Below are 21,555 nucleotides of genomic sequence, written 5' to 3'. Positions count from 1 at the left end.
CCATTTAAGAAATATTTTGAAGTATTCATCAGGCATGCTCTGAAGACTTTTGGATTTGCCAAATCAAATTGAACTTTATAAGTGCTCTCAATTATTATGGGTGGCATAGTTTCCAGATCTGTCTAGAAGTGAGGGCTCTTTTAAGACTGTTTGGAAATCTCTTTAAATGTGAGATTTGGGACCAAACCTATATTCCAGATGTGGTTCTTTTGAATTAGGCCCAGCTGGCTTGCAGGTGAACACCTCTGAGCCCAGCAAGGCCTGGAAAGGCAGCTCTCCTTTGCTGTTTTTCTCCATGGATGCTGAGCCCCTCTGGGCATGCTGTTGGTTCTGTTTCTGTAGAAATCGGAGCTGCCCTGAGCAAGACAAGACCACTCTTCTGCAGACAGAGAGACGTGACTGGAATGTCACTTTTCTCCTCAGACTGAAGATAAAGGTTTGAGCTTTCTCCTTTCTTTGGGGCACCCTAGAAAACCCTGAGCAAGCCCTCCTAAGACTGGATTTTCCTTGTCATAAAAGATCCATGTGACGGACTCCCCCCACTTTCCTAAAATAGATGTATATCCTTTGGAAGCCTTTTGGAAGGCCATCCAAGAGAAGATCTGATCAGAGTCTATAAAATAATCAGGAATTGCAATTAGGGAGCAGTCTTAAAACTCTCAAGACCCATAGAATTCTTCAGAAGTGCCCACAGCGCAGCAGCCACTGGTTAAACTAATCGGTGGGCAATATTGTCCCAGTGGAGACCACTTCTAAACATTTTGAGGGCAGTGCATCTGCAGCATTTCAGTAATTCTTTTAGTGGAAAAAGTAGGTTTCTAAGCCCTTTTTGTTCCCTCCGCTTGTTTTATGCTCTCCTGCTTCTCTATGTTATTTAAAAATTTTTTTTACCATGAAGAATAGAGATAGTTTCCCCAGATTTGTTTCTCACCGCCGTTTCAGAGAAACACTTATATTCTGATTCAGGAAAACTTTCTTTAGAGTAGCCTTGGAAACACCTGTTAAATGTCCAAATATAAGGCTACTTAAAGAAATTGGAATCGCAGAAACTTTCCATGGGAAAAGGATCTTACGTGGTGAAGGAGGGAGGCTTTCTCTATTGTTTTTTCTTTTTTTCCCCCTTTGTGAGAGGGCACTTAAAAAAAAAAAGATTCTTGAATAGTACAGCAAAATTGTTCCAAAGGATTGTCATTCAACTTGTCTATATTCTTCTCCACTTCCCGCCTTTGACTTCTGTCCTTTGGGAATGGCCCAGTCCCAAAAGTGACCTCAGCACTCTGCTTGGTACTTGAGATGGGGTTTCATGAGAACGGCACTGACTCTGAGCAATATTCTAACTGCCAATACTTTCAGAGAATGATGGTTCAAGAGGTTTGCAAAAGCTAGTTGGGAGTGCCATATACATAGACATACCAAAGGCAGGCCAACACACCTCCACCCATCAATATTGAATCTAATTCTTCTTCCTTCTCATAAAGGACTCCACTGTTTATTACTGGAGGAAGAAATGGAAACCCACTCCAGTGTTCTTGCCTGGAAAACCCCATGGACAGAGAAGCCTGGAGAGCTACAGTCCATAGGGTCGCAGAGAGTTGGACACAACTGAGCACGCACGCATTACTTATTATGAGTTGTGAGTTATTAAGAGAATGGAAGATGGAGGTTATGCAGATGAATTATGAAACATAAATATCTATATCTATATAGAAAATTATGAGGAGTCACTTCTGTGAGTTAGGCTGGAGTGTTGTCTTGTCAATTCCCATGGTGATGATAGGTATCGCAAGATCAATGGAACCACATAAGAAGCTACACATCAGGCTGGTCTCTAACTTCATTCCATCACCTTGGATCCCAGGGAGGTCCTGTCCAGTACTGCTGTCCTGGTAACAATCACCTGTCTTTCCTTTAGATGCAATCTTCTCTTCCTTAAGATGACATGTAGTGCTGAAGAACACTTCCCTCCCCCAAACAGAGATTGCCCACCTCCAGGTCATGCTGCTCAAACAGAGGCTCATACACCTGCAGGCATATATCCTGTCATGTGTCCAGGAGCACAGAAGCTATGGAAGCAACAGATTCGGGGGAGGGTGTTTAAATTTTTTTTTTTTGGGGGGACATAATTTAGTAATTTAGCTGGTATAGAATTTGAATTACATTTATATTGATTGACCCAAACAAAGTAATGTTATAGAAATGGAGTTATATTTTATAGGAATTTGGGGATGAGAAAAAGTGACATTGGAGACATTTCCTTCTTGCACTGGGTTATTCTGTGCTGATTTTCTGATCCCCTGGGGACCCACTCTGTCTCCTCAACTGTTAGAAATATAACTGTGGAAAAGGCAAGGGTGCACAGACCTGGGATCCAGCCCCAGGAGGTGCTGAGTGGCTGAATCCCACTGAGGCAGAAAAGTGGTGTGCTCCTGCACTGAGGGATGCCCAGATGTGGCCAGCAGCTGGCTGGGAGCCACCTGCGGGAGTCATTCCCTGGTTAATCCAGCCCATTTGGAACAGATGCCCCGGGTGGACACGTCCACACGCTCCTGATCATTTCCCACATGCTCAGTGAGTCCACACCTGGGAACTGATTGCTATTTTAGTTTCATGGCATGTTCACTGCTGCTTAAAAATAAGACAAATCAACATGGCTGGGGACAAAGACTCCATCTGGCAGATTCTGCCTCGGGGAGAAATTAAGTGATGCAGTGCTAAATGGCTTTCTGAGAGGAGCTAGGGCTTATTAAGAGGTAAATAAACAGCATGAGAGGTTTGTAAACAACTAGATCCTGTGGGGAAGCAGGTGAAAAGTGGGGAATGGAGGAAGAAAGGGTGTTTAAGGTCCCATTTCTCAAGTACTATGTGGGTTTGGGGTTCCCCAGGTGGCACTAGTGGTAAAGAACCCACCTGCCAATGCAGGAGATATAAAAGACGTGGGTTCGATCCCTGAGTCAGGAAGATGCCCTGGAGGAGGGCATGACAACCCACTCCAGTATTCATGCCTGGAGAATCTCATGGACAGAAGAGCCTGTTGGGGTCGCAAAGAGTTGGACATGACCGACGCAACTTAGCATGCACACACATGAAGGTCTTATGTTTTAAGGAACTAGAGTAGAGGGGATTTATCAGGAAGCTTAGTTGTCTGTAGGATTTCCCAGACGGTATAGGATGAGCTGACCTGGACTGTCCTTCAAGAAGCTGGCATGTCATGCCCCAAAGGGTCTGTGTCATTACCCTAGGGTGAAAGGGGAAGCCAGTGAGAGTGAGTGCAGTATAGGGACTAAGAGTGGGCTTGAATCTCAACTTTACCACTACTACCTGAGTGACCTTGGGGAAGTCACTTAATCTTTCAGAGACTATCTTCAGTTGAAGGTAATACATGTATTTGCCTCAGAGGGTTTTTAAAAGGATTAGTGACATGACCGCTGTAAGGGACTGAGAGCTCGGTTCTGCACTTAGTAAGGACTCACTAAATGCAAGCTGCTTTTATGCTGCTGATGACAATGATTGTTAATGTTAGGGGGAGGGCTAACCACCACTGTTGCCCCAGCATCTTCTTCTTCATGCTACTGGGATGCCCACTTTATGTCTGTAATTACATTTCATGAGTTGGGTTCAGACACATAATGTGCAAACACACTTAAAGAAACTTTAAAAATCCAAACATTTTCCCCAAGCCCCCAAAGAAGGGCCAAATTCAGCCTATGGAAGACTAAGGACTCTGAATGCTGGTTACTGGGCAAATTCTCAGAAATATATATCCTTAAAATCAGGGCTTACCACCAAGTTTTTGAGGATGTTGAAAAACTATGAATAGTTCTAAAGTTTATATAAAGAGCCAAAAAAAGGCCAACTAGCTTTAAGACTTACTATAAAGCTACAGTAATCAAGACAGTGCAGTGTTGATTAAGAACAGAATAATAGATCAATAGAACTGAATAATAGATCAATAGAACAGAATAGATAGCCCAGAAATAGATTCATATAATTATAGTCAACTGACCTTTGACAAAGGAGCAAAGGCAATACAACTGAGCAAAGATAATCTTTTCAACAAATGGTGCTGGAACAAGTGGACATTCAAATGACAAAGAAGAAAAAAATAGAATCCAGACACAGATCTTATACTCTTCACAAAAGTCAACTCAAAATGGATCACAGGGCTAAACATAAAGTGCAGAACTATAAAACTCTAAGACAACATAGCAGAAAACCTAGATGACCTTTGGTATGACAATGACTTTTCAGGTAAACACCATAGGCACTATTCATGAAAGAAGTAACTGACAAGTGGGATTTTATTAAAATCAAAAATTTCTATGAAAAATGATGGTAAGAGAATGAGAACACAAGCCACTATCTGGGACAAAATATGTGTTTTGCAAAGACACATCTGATAAAGGGTTGTTATCTGAAACATACAAGAAGTCTTAAGTGTTAGTCACTCAGTTGTGTCTGACTCTTTGCGACCCCCAGGCTCCTCTGTCCATGGGATTCTCTAGGCAAGAATACTGGAGTGGGTAACCAGTCCCTTCTCCAGGGATCAAACCCGGGTCTCCTGCATTGCAGGCGGATTCTTTACCATCTGAGCCACCAGGAAAGCTCTTAAAACTCAACAATAAGAACAAACAACCCAATTAAAAAATGGACAAGAGACCTAAACAGACACCTCAACAAAGAAGATATACAGATGTCAAATAAGCATGCAAAGAGCTCCCCATCATGTGTCATCAGAGAAATGCAAGTTAAAATGAGATATCATACATCCCTATTTGAATACACAAATCCCGAACACTAACAACACAGCATTTTCTTCTTCATGCTACTGGGATGCCCACTTTATGTCTGTGATTACATTTCATGAATTGGGTTCAGACACATAATGTACAAACACATTTAAAGAAACTTTAAAAATCCAAACATTTTCCCCAAGCCCCAAAAGAAGAGTTGTTTTTTTTTTTAAAACAGGTGAGGAAGCTGAGCAACAGGCACTCTCATATATTGTTTGTAGGAATGGTACAGGCATTTTGAATGGTACAATGGAACAGCCACTCTGAAAGACAATTTGTTGGTTTCCTAAAAAACTAAGGCCTATGGCACTTAACCTATATTACCATTTAACTGCCTACTTTTATTGTATTATTACTGCTATCTCTGTTTCATAGATGAGGAAACTTAGGCCCAGAAAGGTTATCCAGCTTGTGTAAGGTCACACAGGTACATCTACCAGGACACAGGAATGACAGCTGTGGGGGCTTCCCGCTCCACGTGGTCTCTTGGTTCTGTTGGAGAGTTAATACAGAGCAGATGAAGCCTCAGCATCTGGTGACATAAATGAAACCAAGAACAGGGGTTGAGAACAGGAGCCTCAGCTTTTGAAATTGTGAGCTCCATCATGGCGAGCCAGAGGCTATAAATCGCTATCCGCTCAGAAAAAAATCATGCCTGTTGACAGGAGTCCAGAGGTCTGGGGACACCGGGATTCTTGTTTTATGATTCTTCTACCGACTGAGTTTGGGGGAGAACCTAATGCATTCAAACCTGACATGATAAGCTGAATTGGCCCAAAGAGTTTATGGGCTGCTGTGAGTGCAGGGTGAGGCTGTGGGAGTGGGGTGAGCCCTTGTGAAGCCAATGCTTCAGAAAGGGCGTCTATTTGGCTGGTGCCAAATGCAGAGCAAAGAGCCTCAGGGTGGATGCAGCGGTCTGCTGGTCTGTCAACTCCAGCCAGTGGCACGTTTAATAGTCTTGCCTCAAATGACACCTTGCTTCTCTGTTATGTGCATTTTTCAGATTCTTCCCCAGACCTATTTTGCTTTGTTATTAGAGCTTGGATTCAAGCTTTATGATAAAGAGTTTGTCTTCTTCCATGCAGTTCAAATCCCCAGCCAATGGTCTATCTTTCTTACTCCCCTGGGCTTCTCTGGTGGCTCAGCTGGTAAAGAATCTGCCTGAAATGTGAGAGACCTGGGTTTGATCCCTGGGTTGGGAAGATCCCCTGGAGAAGGGAACAGCTACCTACTCAAGTATTCTGGCCTGGATAATTCTATACAGTCCCTGGGGTAGCAATGAGTTGGACACGAATGACTGTCACTTCACTTGGATCAAGCTTATGGTGACTCCTGGCTATCAAGGTTATAGAACTGTCCTTAGTAACATCTTAGCCAACATTTGCTGATGGCTACTGAATGCCAGCCACTATACTAAGCATTTTACACGCATTACTTCATATAACACTTGCAGCAAACCCAGGAAAGTAGCTTTAGGGTGAAGAATTTATGAGTGTATTTTGATGTTCAGATGGCCCTGGTAAAGCCTCAATTCTACCCTGTCCGTCATTCCATCACCTTTGGGTTTACCAGAGGGATGGTATATGGAGGAAAATAATAATAGCATGGGGATCAAATAGTTATTAATATTAAGAGCCACACAAATATGATATTCTAATGTAGAATACTGTGTGTTATTCTAAGTTGGGTTGGGATAATTGGCCTGGGCTCTAGGGCAGATGAAGCCACCTAAATCCCTTGTATGATCTAAATCTCAGTCTGTGCGTACTCAGGAGTGCTATGGAAAGGGTTTTGGGGAGAGAGGTCCAAGTTCTAGAAGTGTTTCCCAAATTCAAATTTTAAGTCCTGCCACATAAAAGAGAAATGAGAGAACAGAATACAGGTTCTGCTTTTAAAACATGGTTACCCTGCCCAATGGAAAATGTGATTCAGTGAATGCCTGTGACCTATGCCAATAAAACAGGCAATTCCTCAGTTGTATGGGTGGAGAATGTAGCAAGGAAAATGAAGGTTCAGGTTGGACCTAGCTTTGAAAAAATTAGAGTTGAAGTGACTGGGAAAAAAAATACTAATGTAGTGCTAATTATAGTGCAGACATTGAGTTAACAGTTTATAAGGATTATTTCATTCAATCCACATGACCCTGGGAGACAGGTGCTAATACTGGTCCCATGTTACAGAAGATGAAATGGAGGCTGCAAGGATCAAGTAACTACAAATGTCCACGCATTTAGGAAGTGGCAGTTCTGAAACAAGCCCAGGTGTGACACCGAAGTCCTTGACTCCAAGTGTCCAGTAAGATGTCACATTGTAAACATCTTGTGGAGGCCACTTCATGTGCCCTCCTCTGGAACTGCACCGTTTGGTTGTTTTTATAGCTCTGCTACTTTCAAGCTCTCTCACATGTCATCTTTTCACAAAATGTACCGTAGAGGGACTATGATCACTGGAGATGAGACAAATGGGGCCACGACTGACTAAGTGGCTTCGTTTAGGTCATGGAGTTAATAGTGACAGACCCAGGATCAGGATCTCTGGTTTCCTCAACTCTCTGGGTTTCCAGGGGCCTCCAGCATGGAAGGAAACTGACATACAAATAAAACCAGGTTGCAGGCCAGGCATCTGCCTTCTCCAGCAGAGCTCACCATGGCTGGGAGCCTTCATGACCATGCTGTCAGAAGACTGGCCACAATCCTGTAGCACTGGGAATTCTTTTTATGTTACAGCAGCCAATTGACAGAAAAGAGCGTCTCCAAGTTTTGGTAAAAAGTCAGTATTTAAAAGTTTTCAGTCCAGAGGTTAGGACTCAGAGCTTTCACTATTCTGGGCCCAGGTTTGATCTCTGGTTAGGGAATTAAGATTCCGAAAGCTGCACAGTGTGGCCAGTTCAGCTCAGTTGCTCAGTCGTGTCTGACTCTTTGCGACCCCATGAACTGCAGCAGCCAGGCTTCCCTGTCCATCACCAACTCATGGAGCTTGCTCGAACACGGCCAATAAAATGAAATAGAACTTTCTATTTGGAACCATTTCTCACCTAAGCTCCTGACATCTCTTGATCCTGGTCTTTTGGTACCAGAATAAGTCACACGTACAACCTTTGGGTGACATGTCAGGCTGTGAGTTGACGTGTTTTCTCTGCCTGTTTGAAAGTTGCTCATCCTTCAGTGACCTCCTGAAATGTCACCTCTTCAGGGAAGGCTTCCCTTGGCTGGTTCTGATCTTTTTGGCAGGCACATGTGTCACTTCAGCCCATGCATGACTGTGACCCTCCATCCACAGGCAGGGGACACTGTAGTTGTTTACCAGTTCCTCATGATCTATAGACCGAGAGCCCTTAGAGGCTCAAAGGGTCTTCATGTTCATGCACATGCACTTGGTCCCTACTTGAGACCTGCTGAACAGATGAATAAGTGTGTACTTGGCTGCTGAAACACTGAAAGGCTTTTACTGCATTACAATATGGTGACAGAAACCTTCACGGATTTTTTTGCTTCCTACTTCTGCTTCCTTATTGCCTGTTTTCTGAATACCAATAAAAATGTATTAAGCTCAATGGAAAATTACAAATCTCTTGCTGGGTATGGTTTCTAGATTCATTAAATTGAGCCCTGGGAGAAACTAAGCTAATACAATTCTGAAGCTAATCTCTCCTTGAAGTCATTCCATAAATCTGATTAATGGGTCACCTTAAGACCACAAGCACAATGGCTATATTAAAAGAAAACGCTCTAACAGGATTGTAATTCTGTTAACAAGGATTCTGCTGTTTGCAAAAAGATTTTCTCACAGTATAAATAAGTCTAGGCTGGATGATGCATGGGATTAGGGGGAGCAAAATTCTAAAGGTCCTAGTATTCAACTGCACAAAAATGAAGACATTTGACATCAGTTTCTCAAATGTGTGAATCGGAGACAAAATGGATAGAACTAGTGCTTGAGATATAAGCTTTTATAGTGCTTCTCAGAAAAAAAAAATCTCCTCTCAGATCTTATATTCTTTGCCTGAAATTCTGTCATATACCATCAAATGGTAGAAGTGAATGCTCCTCACCATCAGTTATTTATCTAACATTTTCTGGCTCGCTGTTCTGGGGTCTTTCATAGAATTAATCCACTTCAGGGTTGGAAGAACTTCAGGGATTTATATTACAGAATGTTCCAAAGTGTTTCTGTTCCTGTTAATATGTAGAAAATAATTCACAAGGACTTGAAGCTCAGAAATATTTTAAGGTGACGGTATTGAGGACATGGAGGCGGCCTCTCCAACATCTGCTCCTCCTTCTCTTGGAAATAACTCATGTTTTATTAGGATTTGTCACCTTCCCTGGGAAGCCCATATGCTTTCAGGGAGGTGAACCTTCTTCCTGGGCTCTGTGACTCAGGTGTAACCTAATTAGAATAATCTCAGTTCCTGCTCACAAGGATTGGTTAAGGGATGGGCATGTGACCCACTGGGGTTCTAGGAGGTACTAAGAGGTAAAGAAGATCTGGGGAGTAAACTTCCTGAACCTTCTGAGAATGCCTCCAAAAGTCCTTTTGTTTCTCCCTTTGTGGGTTATTTTATGTAGAGGTGAGGGCTGGGGCTGCTGCAGTCATCTCATTATCATGAGGGAAATCTGCTGCTGCTGCTAAGTCGCTTCAGTCGTGTCCGACTCTGTGAGACCCCAGAGATGGCAGCCCACCAGGCTCCCCCATCCCTGGGATTCTCCAGGCAAGAACACTGGAGTGGGCTGCCATTTCCTTTTCCAATGCATGAAAGTGAAAAGTGAAAGTGAAGTCGCTCAGTCGTGTCTGACCCTCAGCGATCCCATGGATTGCAGCCTACCAGGCTCCTCTGTCCATGGGATTTTCCAGGCAAGAGTACTGGAGTGGGGTGCCATTGCCTTCTCCGTGAGAGAAATCTGCTTGAGGGTAAAGATGGCATAGAGGGGGACCCAGTGAAAAGGACAGCTAAGTGCTGCAGCTAGTACACCACCGACTGACTGAACTATGCCCGATCACCTGCCCACCTCAGGACATCTGTAGTGACTTAAACAAAATCTCTTCATTGTTTAAAATTGTTTGAGTTGAGGTTTCCACTTCTTGTGGTAAAGAGTATCTCAACTGACACAACAGTTCAATAAAGTCGGATAGTTCCTTACTCAAAGTTCTCCCAGAATCTTTATTATTAACGTTCATTTGTTTGACTCAAGAGATTTATAAAGTAATTACTATTTTCCAGATTTAATTGGCTGTGGGTTCTGTTCTTTCGAAGTTCATCCCACAGGACAAGATCTAGTCTGACTTCCGGGTTTTACAAAAGTAGAAGCTGAGACCCAAAGATTTCAAGGACTTTTCTAAGCTACCACTAGTAGTTAGAGACAGACCTGGGCCTAGAGTATAGGCCTTCTGACACCAAGGCCTGCGTTCTTGCTTCAAGTTCATACCACCTCTCTGCAGAGATGTTTCCTCCCTGAAGATAAATCTCAAAAGGAGAATCTAATTATTCTTTTGCAGCGATTTCATCTTCCTATGATATTATAAAGTGAAAGTTACAAATTAGGGGGCTCAAAGGCAAAGTAAGAATTTTAGGTCAAATAAAATAGGTCTGAAGTGTTTAAAAATGTATCAGTTGTCAACACTTAAAAATCATTGGTCATTTCAGGACTTGCCTGGAGGCATAGTGGATAAGAATCTACCTGCCAGTGCAGGGGATACAGGTTCAGTCCCTGGTCAGGGAAGATCCCACATGCCAATAAGCAGCTAAGTCTGTCCGCCACAGCTACTGAAGCTTGTGTGCTCTAGGGCTCACAAGCCGCAAATACTGAGCCTGTGTGCCACAACTACTGAAGCCCACACGCTCAGGCCCAGAGCCAGTACTACTGAGCCTGTGGGCTGCAGCTTCTGAAGGCTGTGCCCCAGAACCTGTGCGTTGCAACAGGAGAAGCCACCACAATGAGATGCCCACACGTCAAAGTGAGGAGTAGTCCCTGCTTCACACAACTAGAGAAAGCCTATGTAAAGCAACAAAGACTTAGCACAAAGCGACAAAGTCACAGGACAGTCCCCATTCCAAAAAAAAAATCAGGCTATTTCAAATAAAACTATTAATTTCTGCTGCTAAGTCGCTTCAGTCATGTCTGACTCTGTGCGACCCCAGAGACGGCAGCCCAACAGGCTCCCCCATCCCTGGGATTCTCCAGGCAAGAACACTGGAGTGGGTTGCCATTTCCTTCTCTGATGCATGAAAGTGAAAAGTGAAAGTGAAGTCGCTCAGTCGTGTCTGACTCTTAGCGACCCCAGGGACTGCAGCCTACCACCAAGCTCCTCCGTCCATGGGATTTTCCAGGCAAGAGTACTGGAGTGGGGTGCCATTAATTTCTAGCTCCCCTAATAAAATTCAGACACTCTGGCAACATTAGGCCTGTTTTCCCACGTGGTAACCAGCTGGAGCTCAGTGGCCAGTTCTGTCTCCTAAGATGAATGCATGCCCCTGTCTCTCAGTTTGCCACAGTTCCCGCCACTCCCTATTGCATCCTGGCATTGATGTCAAGTGTCAGTTGCCATCAATCAGTACGTCAATAATACTGCTTTCCTTTTTATATCCAGTCTATTCCATTCAATCACTTGCCTGGTTCTTATAGTCAATTACTTCATAATACTGGAAAAATTAAAATTTCCCAAATTGAGATACTATAAAATCTTTCCAAGATTTTACAAGTTTGGAACAACACCGAGTTAATCAAAGATGAACAGGTTTGTTGTAATCTTTTCTTAATCTTTCATGAACCATGGGTCCAGGAGGGCCAGTGTACATGTCTCTGTTCATGAATTTTTTTTTTTTCCCTAGAGACCATCTCTTGTCACTATCATTCCACTGAACACACTTTGGGAAACACTACCACAAAACCCCCTTATGTAAACAATAAGAACCTACTATATAACAGAGGTAACTATACTCAACATCTTGTAATAACCTATAAATGGAAAAGAATCTGAAAAAGAATATATAGATATGTATAATTGAATCATTTTTCTGTATACTTGAAACTAACACACTGTAAATTAACTACAGTTCAGTTGAAAAAAATCGGAGAAGGCAATGGCACCCCACTCCAGTACTCTTGCCTGGAAAATCCCATGGATGGAGGAGCCTGGTAGGCTGCAGTCCATGGGGTTGCTGAGAGTCGGACACGACTGAGCGACTTCACTTTCACTTTTCACTTTCATGCATCAGAGAAGGAAACTGCAACCCGCTCCAGTGTTCTTGCCCGGAGAATCCCAGGGATGGTGGAGCCTGATGGGCTGCCGTCTCTGGGGTCGCACAGAGTCGGACACAACTGAAGCGACTTAGCAGCAGTAGCAGCAGTTGAAAAAAATAAGAATTTGTAAGTCCTCCCCAGTACATATAGCATGATATAAGCATTCCCAAAGTAATTTTTAAGTCCTGACAACTATGATAATCAAGTATTGAAATAAATTGAACTTAGATTCTGGTTTTCAAATACTCTCTGGGTTAAATGATGATTCACCAAAATAATTAAGAATGATCAAACCCATTATTATTACTAAACATTGATGTGTAACAATTTTGAGAAGATATCTCTGAAATTATATTATTAAGAAAAAAAATAAAATGATACTATATGTTTAAAAAAACAAAAGAAAAACCTTTATGTCCCTCTCTACCAGTGGCCTGGGAATAAATGTCTTTTTCTCTGGATTGTTATCACCAATTTATCATTTATTGCTGTTCTTCTGGAAGTTATTTTGAGAGCAGAATGACAACATCCTGGCCTGTATCAGGCCAGCACCCAGCACAGGTCAGTCTGACTGACCCTGAAATTACCCCAGAACAGGCCCATTTTTATGGGATGCTCTGAACAGAGCAGGGAGAGCAGGACCAAGCTGACTGAGGTCCACACGTGTCCCTGCTTCACAGGAACCAGCTTCACAGGGCATCTTCTATGGGAAAAACAATAAAGGAAACAAAGGAGAAAGACAGAAAAAAAAAAAAGCACAAAACCAAAGATAATGGGGTGGGGGGGTTGAATGGTGACAAGACAAACAATGCTTTCTTTAAAAAAACAGTCTTTTTGGGAAAAGTGACACACTCCAACAACTATTTTTTCTCTCTTAATAATTTCCTTATTCAAAGCTGAGGAATGATTCAGTCTCAACTCTAGGTATGCAGTGTGCTAATCACATTCAACAGTTAGATCTAGCCGGGGAGGAGGGGTGAGAACATCAAGGCTTCAGGTTAATATTTTTAGGTATGCAATTGTGGCCCTGCGGGCACAGGGACCAGAAGCTCATCTTTCACTGAGGGGAGGGTATGGAGGTTCTCTTAGGGGTGCCCGAGGGACAGCTGAGTCCCTTGCATTACATGATCTCCTGAGAAGCTTCCCCAGGCTACAACTTTCTGAGTGGAGTCTGGCTGTTAAACGGTCTCATCAGCCAGCTCTAAGTCGATAAGTTACATGTTTTTCCCCAGGGAAGAGGGCTTCTTAGAAAGCAGCAGCCCCTGAACAGTGGCGAGGCACACCCTGGAGCAAGCTCCTTTCACCCCAAGAAGGACCAGAGTGAGAGTACCAACTTCTGCTAAACTGGGATCCATGGAATGAGAGGGAACAAGTCAGAGTGACGGTGCTTCTCAAGAGAGATGGACTTTTTTCTTACTTGGCAGGAAGTCAAGACCTCACCTGCTGCAATTGACTGATTCATCTAAGGCGTCTCATTGCCAGACCAGAAAGCACCCTTTGTCACTGAAATCTCACTGCAAGCCCAGACTCCATTCCCTTGCTTCTTTCTAGGCTATAGGAATTGTCATAAAGTTGAGATACGTGATAACTCGACTATCTTCCCTTACTGATTGGGAGCATGTTCTTTTCCCAACAACCCAGTCTGGTTATTGACTCAGTGGAGTATTTCTAAAACAACAGCATATATAAAATTATGTTTTATAGCATGGCAAGACAAGTGGTGAGCCGTTTTTGTTTGGGTTGGGACATTGGAGAGAGAGCTTAAGGGCAGTCTTAAGGAAGTTAATGTGAGTCTTACATTCTAAAAATAAGGCCACGACGGCTTGTATACTGACTATAATACAACAGGAGCAGTGCTAAGTACTTTCCAAGGATTATTACACTCAACTCTCACGACCACCTCAGCAAGTGTTCCAATTTTACAGATGACAAAATGAGTCTCAGAGAGGTTAGGTCCCTTGCCTAAGGTCACCCAGAATTAATGACTGATGGAGACAGAGTTCAGTGTGGGCAGTGTGTCCGGGGCTGATTCTCTAATACAGTGCCCACTACTCCCCTGAAAAACAGTGATGCCACTTTTCTCTGAGGGTCTCTAAACATGCTCCAACATGCTTATGGCCACACTCAACCAAAATGAATGTGAATTTATGCAAAATTCTTAAACATCTAACACATTTACACAGCAAAGGAAATGTCACATAAATAAAGATCTCTTAGTTTTAATAAATGATGGACTCAAATCTCAATTTCTTTTGTTTTCTGCTATATATATATATATTTATATATAATATATATGGTATATATATAATAGTATCCCTAAGCAAAACATAGCTTTCATTATTTTTAAAAATTTGTGTCCATTTAAAATTTGCCTATAAAACGCTACTACTGGTATGTATATATATATATATATATATACCCCATTGGGGAGAATCAAACAGCTTCACTACAATAAAATAATGCTATCTCCCTACCCCATCCTTTCATAAACAGCTGCTGTGGTAGCAGCAGCCACAGAAAGATCAGAGCTGGGGTCAAGACTTCCCCGAGTGTTTGGCTTTACCTGCTATAGACGAGGCACTCTCGGCTATTGATCACTTGATCAGATTTGTACCTCCGGAGGTCTTCCCAAGCATCCTTGATGGCAGTGACTGCCAGGATGATACAGATTGGTATCACGCTCACCTCTGGCTGGAATGCATTGACCACGGGGATAAAATTCAGAATCACGATGCCCACAAAATAGAAGTTGGCAAACCGGTGCAGCTGCTCGAAGATGTTCTTGGGTATAAAGGACAACACAGTGTACTTGCTGGTCTTGATTTGATTCCCACGATAATGTCTGTTGGGGTTCTCTTTGTGGGCCCATCTTTCAAAGGGCAGGTTGGAAACCACCACTCGTTTCTTGTCTTCTTTCCTTTTCCGCCTTTTCTTGCCTTCCTTTCTCATCTCTGCTCAATCCTGTCTCTAATTCTTACAGCAGGACACTCGAGTTTCCCATAAAAGAAGTTCTTTTCTGATCATTTCCATTGTTCAGCTGACAGCAAGTGATGACATCTTTGATTTGCCTTCTTGGCTGAAAATTTCTCTCTGCTTTCAAAAGGAAAACTAAAAATAAAAAGCCGGTATATAAACACTAAGGGAGAAGGATGTCAAGGAAAGAGCTTGCAGAGAACAGGTGTGTATCCACTGGTCACTTCCTTCTACTTGTTGAGACTCCACCTGTTGGAATGCAGACGTCATTTACAGGTAGCTTCCTTTTCCACCCCAGGCAATCCAGAACAGGTGTGCCAACTCTGGGTCCTAAAACCTACCTGGTTAAGTTCTAAAGGCAAGGATTTACAGCCAAGAGCCACAGATGCTCTAAAAATGGTATATATTTTCTGGTTTGGGGGACATTGCCCATGAGTCTTCAAAGAGCTGTTCCTGAAGTTGGTCTCCTGAGATAATTCAGTCAATTTCAGAGTTTAATTCTTAAAGAAAAAAAAACAAAACAACTATCTATCTCTCTGTCTACTATTTGGCTGTGCCAGGTCTTAGTTGGGGCACTTGAGATCTTCATATAACATGTGGGACTTTCAAATGTGGCATGCAAGATCTTCAGTTGCAGAATGTGGGATTTACTTCCCTGACCAGGGATTGAACCTGGGTCCTTTGCATTGGGAGCATGGTGGCTTAGCTTCTGGCCCACAGTGGAAATTCCTAGAGTTTAAGTCTTGAGCTTTCTATCCTCCTCTTAATAATGTAACATCCTAGGTTTAATAATACGGTATTTTGAAAGAAAGTGAAGTTGCTCAGTCGTGTCTGACTCTTTGTGACCCCATGGACTGTGGCCTACCAGGCTCCTCAGTCCGTTGGATTTTCCAGGCAAGAATACTGGAGTGGGTTGCCATTTCCTTCTCCAGGGGATCTTCCCGACCCAGGGATCGAACCTGGGTATCCCTTATTGTAGGCAGATGCTTTACCGTCTGAGCTACCAGGGAAGCCCTAATATGGTGTTTACATGAGTTAAATTAAGGTTTCTAAATCTCAGCACTAGTGACATTTTGGGCAGGATCATAATCTTTGTTGTGGGAGGTTTTCCTCTATGTTGTAAAATGTTTAGCATCATCCTTGGTTTTACCCACCAGATTCCAGTAGGACCTTCCTTCCCAATATGGCAACCAAAAATGTCTCCAAAACAGTTCAGAAGTTTCTTGTGTGGGAAAATTGCCCTGGTTGAGTATCACTGAATTAAGTGAATTGAAAAAAAAAAAGTGAGAAGAGAGACCAACTTTTTGAGGATGCTAATAAATTTACACAATCCATTTGCCACAGAGAAAACAGAGGAATACTTGCCCTTACCGTTCGTATATCTGGATGTTGGAGCAGTTAATCTGTCTATCAAAGCGGTATCTCCTGAAGTCCTCCACGCCATCTTTGACCATGATGATGAACAGGACAATGGCCAATGGTAACATGGTGATTTCCCTGTGGAAGACTTCCAAGGTGGGAATCCAGTTCAGAATCACCAGGAACAGGAAATAGAGGTTAGCCCATCTGGAGGGGGCAAGAAAGGTGTGAGTGAAAACTACGGAGAAGAAAAATATAGTTGACACACTATTTCTTCCCCACTACTGCTGCTAAGTCACTTCAGTCGTGTCCGACTCTGTGCGACCCCATAGACAGCAGCCCACCAGGCTCCCCCGTCCCTGGGATTCTCCAGCTAAGAATCCTGGAGTGGGTTGCCATTTCCTTCTCCAATGCATGAAAGTGAAAAGTGAAAGTGAAGTTGGTCAGTTGTATCTGACTCTTAGCGACCCCATGGACTGCAGCCCACCAGGATCCTCTGTCCATGGGATTTTCCAGGCAAGAGTACTGGAGTGGGGTTGCCATTGCCTTCTCCTCCCTACTACTAGCTCTTACTAACTAATATGACATTCTCTTTCAGTGTCACCTTGAACGTCACGGTAAGGGCTTTGAAGTCAAATCCATCTAAAATGAAGATAGTACTACGTACTTTAAAGGTTTTCTATACTTATTACATGGGATGATATTTACTATGTATGCAATAGAGGGTTCCAGAGTATAGTAGTTGCTCGATAAATGGTAGGTGCTAATAATTACAAAATTTAGGATAATGTCTGGATGCATACTTTGCTTTATAATTAAAATAAAATTTTGCCTATATTATTTCAAAACAATGACTTGCAAGTTTTAAGCTTTCCAAGGTACATCTTGCTCCTTCTTGCCACATTGCCTTCACACATAAGGTCTGCCTGAAAGAACATTCTTCTGGCTCCCTTTTCTGACTTCTCTCTGCCTCTTTCCACCTGGTTAATGCATTCTTTTCTTTCAGGTTAGACTTTCACTGTCCCTTCCTCCTGGAAGTCTTTCTTGACTTTCCTAACTAGGCCTGATTTCTCTTGTATTCATTCTAACAGCAACACATACCTCTCCTTGGAAGTACCTATGTGAATTACAGCTTATACCAATTTATGTAACTTCTGGGCTTCCCAGGTGGCGCTAGTGGTAAAGAACCTGACTGCCAATACAGGAGACACAAGAGACATAGGTTCAATCCCTGGGTTGGGAAGATCCACCAGGGTAGGAAATGGCAACCCACTCCAGTACTCTTGCCTGGAGAATCCCATGGACAGAGGAGCCTGGAGGGCTACAGTCCACAGGGTCACAAAGAGACATGACTGAAGTGACTTAGCAAGCATATAATTCCTAAAATTAACATCTGGTTTCCTTCATTAGCCAACATAGTCAGGACAACGCGTCTTTCTTTTTTTTTTTCTCCCTCATCTATCTCTAATACACAACACAAGACCTAACACCGAGTAGAATCTGATAAATATTGAATGAGCAAATGAACGAATGACAAAGCTTCCCAAGGTACATGCATTTGGATACTAAAGGAAAGGTAGCCCAGAAAGCAGGATTTCTGAATTCATCCAAGTGGCAAATGCACGGTTAAAGCACACAGCATTCAGCCAGGTGGCTGTGTACCTGTGAAATTGCTCTAGGAGATTCTGGGGCAGGAAGGTGAAGAGGGTGTACTTGGTTGTGCAGATTCTGTTGCTGGAGTATCGCCTAGAGAACTTCGCCCAGTCCTGGTGGAACGCGTGATTGTTGGGGAACACGATCCGCTGCTGCGCCGGGTTGTAGTTCCGCGTCTCCTTCTCTGCGAGCAGCAGCGGTGTGGCTTCTGACGGAGACTGGGGGCAGCCGTCTCTGACTCGCCGCTGCCACCGGTGCCAAGACGAGTCCACTGAGAGGGTCATGTCTCGTAGCAAGCTCCGGTCTGAAAAAGGACACAGGAGGTTACCGTGGTCAGGAGAAATATGTATTGTGTCAGCTTAAGACATGGCTATGGTTAAGAGAAACAGGTGGGATATTGGCCCATCCATGTGTCCATCCAAAACCATCCATGGTAGGCTGTGGAACATAAGGTGAGAAAAATAGGTTTAATCCCTATAATCCTTATATGATAGAGTGAGAGACATTAAGCTAACAATCACATAAATAGTGACTTCCTTGGTAGTCCAGTGGTTAAGAATCCACCTGCCAATGCAGGGGACACAGGTTCGATCCCTTGTCCAGGAAGATTCCACATGCCGGGGAACAACTAAGCCTATGCCCCACAACTACTCAGCCTGCACTCCGCAACAAGGAAGGCCACTGCAGTGATAAGCCTGCATACCACAACTAGAGGAAGAACCCCTGCTTGCTACAACTAGAGAAAGCCTGTGAGCAGTAACAAAGACCCATCACAGCCAAATAGAAAAATAATTTTTAAAAATCACATAAATAAAAGTACTATGAAAGCACTTAAGCTGGTGGGTGGTATGGGGAATAAGTATACTCCCTGGGGCAAAAGCATAGCCATGAGGGCTATGGCCCCAGGGATCAGAATTCTAGCTCTGATTCATCCCTGACTCCAAACTGTCCCTTCATCTCTCTGGTGTTCAGTTTCCTCACCAGAATATGAGGAGATCTAGTCTTGCCTGGAAAATCCCATGGGTGGAGGAGCCTGGTAGGCTGCAGTCCATGGGGTCGCTACGAGTCGGACATGGCTGAGCAACTTCACTTTCACTTTTTACTTTCATGCATTGGAGAAGGAAATGGCAACCCACTCCAGTGTTCTTGCCTGGAGAATCCCATGGACAGAGGAGCCTGGTGCGCTGCAACCCATGGGGTTGTTAAGAGTCGGACACGAATGGTGACTTCACTTTCACTTTTCACTTTCATGCTTTGGAGAAGGCAATGACACACCACTCCAGTACTCTTGCCTGGAAAATCCCATGGACAGAGGAGCCTGGTGGGCTGAAGTCCATGGGGTCGCGAAGAGTCAGACATGACTGAGCGACTTCACTTTCACTTTTCACTTTCATGCATTGGAGAAGGAAATGGCAACCCACTCCAGTGTTCTTGCCTGGAGAATCCCAGGGAGAGGGGAGCCTGGTGGGCTGCCGTCTCTGGGGTCGCACAGAGTCGGACACGACTGAAGCAACTTAGCAGCAGCAGCAGCAGTCTTACTCAACTTTTTTCACAAGCTTTTTGTGAGGAACAAATTGGACAGTATGTGAAGTAAGTGGAGATGTATCTTAAGGGGAAAGATATTTATTCTTTAGGTTTTCTCTCTCTCTAAAGTTTTTGATACTGATGATATTTCAAGAGAACCTCATCTGTGGTCAGAACCTCACATGAGAGTAATTGGTGAAACAAAGGAGAAAGTTTATTTCTAGGAAATTTGGGCCTGAGGTGAGTGGACTTCACTAAATGTGCTTCTATGAACACGCAGGGTTTTTCTGATTTGGTTGTCAGGGACGGGGCTTCTTTCTCTCCTTTCCATTTGGTGGTTTCTAAAATTGAGTGCTTAGTCTGAGATGGAGGAAGCAGGCTGCTTTTTCTAGGGTATTCCAGGTTCTGAGCTCTTCTAACAACTTATTGACTAGAGACATATTAATACATCTTTTTTACCTAAACATTATTGACCAGAGACTTTTCAATATTCACTTACATAACAAATCACTAGCCATAGGTGTTAATTTCTGCAAAAATCCCCCAGTCAATAACATGTTAATAGAACCTATAATCAAGCTTCCAAGGTTCCTTTTGGTCATATTTTGCTTAGAGAGCAAGAAGAATCTATTCAAATACATAATTTATAAGGCTAGAAGTTGTACAGAGTTTTCTTCTCACCTAGTAGGCTTGCAGGATGATTTTCTTTTGAATAAATGGATGAGTGAATGTCAGGTATTATTAATCTCACAGTGACCAACTCCATCTGTCATTGAAAATGGGATTCACTAAAGGAGAAAAAGTTCCATTTCTCGTTTAAATGGTAATATTTTATCTTCCTGATGCTCCTGTGATCTGACCCTTATCCTAATTCTCCTCATGACTTTAATCAATCCAAATGATTTCCAATTCATAGACCCCAAGGCTGCAAGAAGCTCTTCGGAGACTTAAGTGAGCCCTTGTATCAAGCATGAAAAAGTAAATGCAATTACTGATGCCCATCATGATGTGACCAAAAGCAATATTTTGACAGCTGGTAAGACTGAAATAATAATATATATCTTTTTCCTCATTATTAAAATAAATGTCCTTTTCATAGATTCTTTTTTATAAAATATTATTGTAAAAGAAAAGGAAATGAAAAGATCATTCATGAATAGAATAGAAAATGCAAATGAGAAATCTTGCCTTGGCTAATGCCATACATATGAGACATCTCTCAGTTTTATATGATAAGATCTTCATAAAGGAAGATTGGATTGAAATGAGAGATGCAGATATTTTAGGTAAGGTGATTTAGAAAGTCCATTTATCATATCACGTTCCTTTTTTTCTTTATTTACAATGTTAACTAAGCTTCCATAAAAATAAAGCAGATATAAAATGGATGTCAAATTAGTAGATGAAAGCTTGATGAGGAGCTGAATATCCACATAGCTTCAAAGTCTCTTTCCTTCAAATTATTAATTACAATGGTTTTAAAAAAGAGAAGCGTTTTGTAGTGGAGAAATGTGGCAGACACCAGCTTCTCCAAGAGATCAAAGCAAACATCACCTATTTGGGGATAACTTGATATCTTAAGCCCCTTGACACAATATACTGAGAAGGACATCGCTTCTGTGGAAAACACAGGGCAACAATGAAAAATCTCAAACTGAGGGCTAGTCTACAAAATAACTGGCTTAGGTTTTTCAAATGTCAAAGGTCAAAGAAAAGCAGAGGAACAGTTTCTGATTAAAGAAGGTTGAAATGTAATGTGAGATCCTGGATTGGCTCCTGGACAGGGGGAGATCAAAGAGGTATAAAAGACATTACTGGACAATGGGGAAAATTTAAACATGAAGTGTGGATTAGAAACAGGATTTTAATAATGTTAACTCTCCTGATGATGATAAATATATGGTGCTTATATAAGAAATTGTTCTTGTTTGTAGGAAATCCATCCTAAAGTAGTTATGGGTAAAGGGGCAAGATATTTCAATGATTCAGAAAACAATACGCTTAACTACTATATT

At 42.6% G+C, this 21,555-nt stretch overlaps 1 protein-coding gene across 6 annotated transcripts in view; it reads right to left on the bottom strand.

Annotated features, from left to right (window-relative positions):
• The window catches only part of ATP10B (ATPase phospholipid transporting 10B (putative)), a 392,801-nt gene that overhangs the window by 117,975 nt on the left and 253,271 nt on the right, over positions 1-21,555 (bottom strand). For all 6 annotated transcript variants that reach the window (XM_044947366.1, XM_044947364.2, XM_044947367.1 and 3 more), the window contains 2 exons: positions 18,026-18,320; positions 16,376-16,570 (listed from right to left, as the gene is read on the bottom strand). In XM_044947366.1, the coding sequence (XP_044803301.1) occupies positions 16,376-16,570; positions 18,026-18,300 (470 nt within the window). In that variant the 5' untranslated portion in view covers positions 18,301-18,320. The remainder of the gene's footprint in view (positions 1-16,375; positions 16,571-18,025; positions 18,321-21,555) is intronic.

This window comes from Bubalus bubalis, chromosome 9 (assembly GCF_019923935.1).
Source record: "Bubalus bubalis isolate 160015118507 breed Murrah chromosome 9, NDDB_SH_1, whole genome shotgun sequence".
Lineage (NCBI taxonomy): Eukaryota > Metazoa > Chordata > Mammalia > Artiodactyla > Bovidae > Bubalus > Bubalus bubalis.
This window is presented reverse-complemented; position numbering and strand designations above follow the sequence as displayed.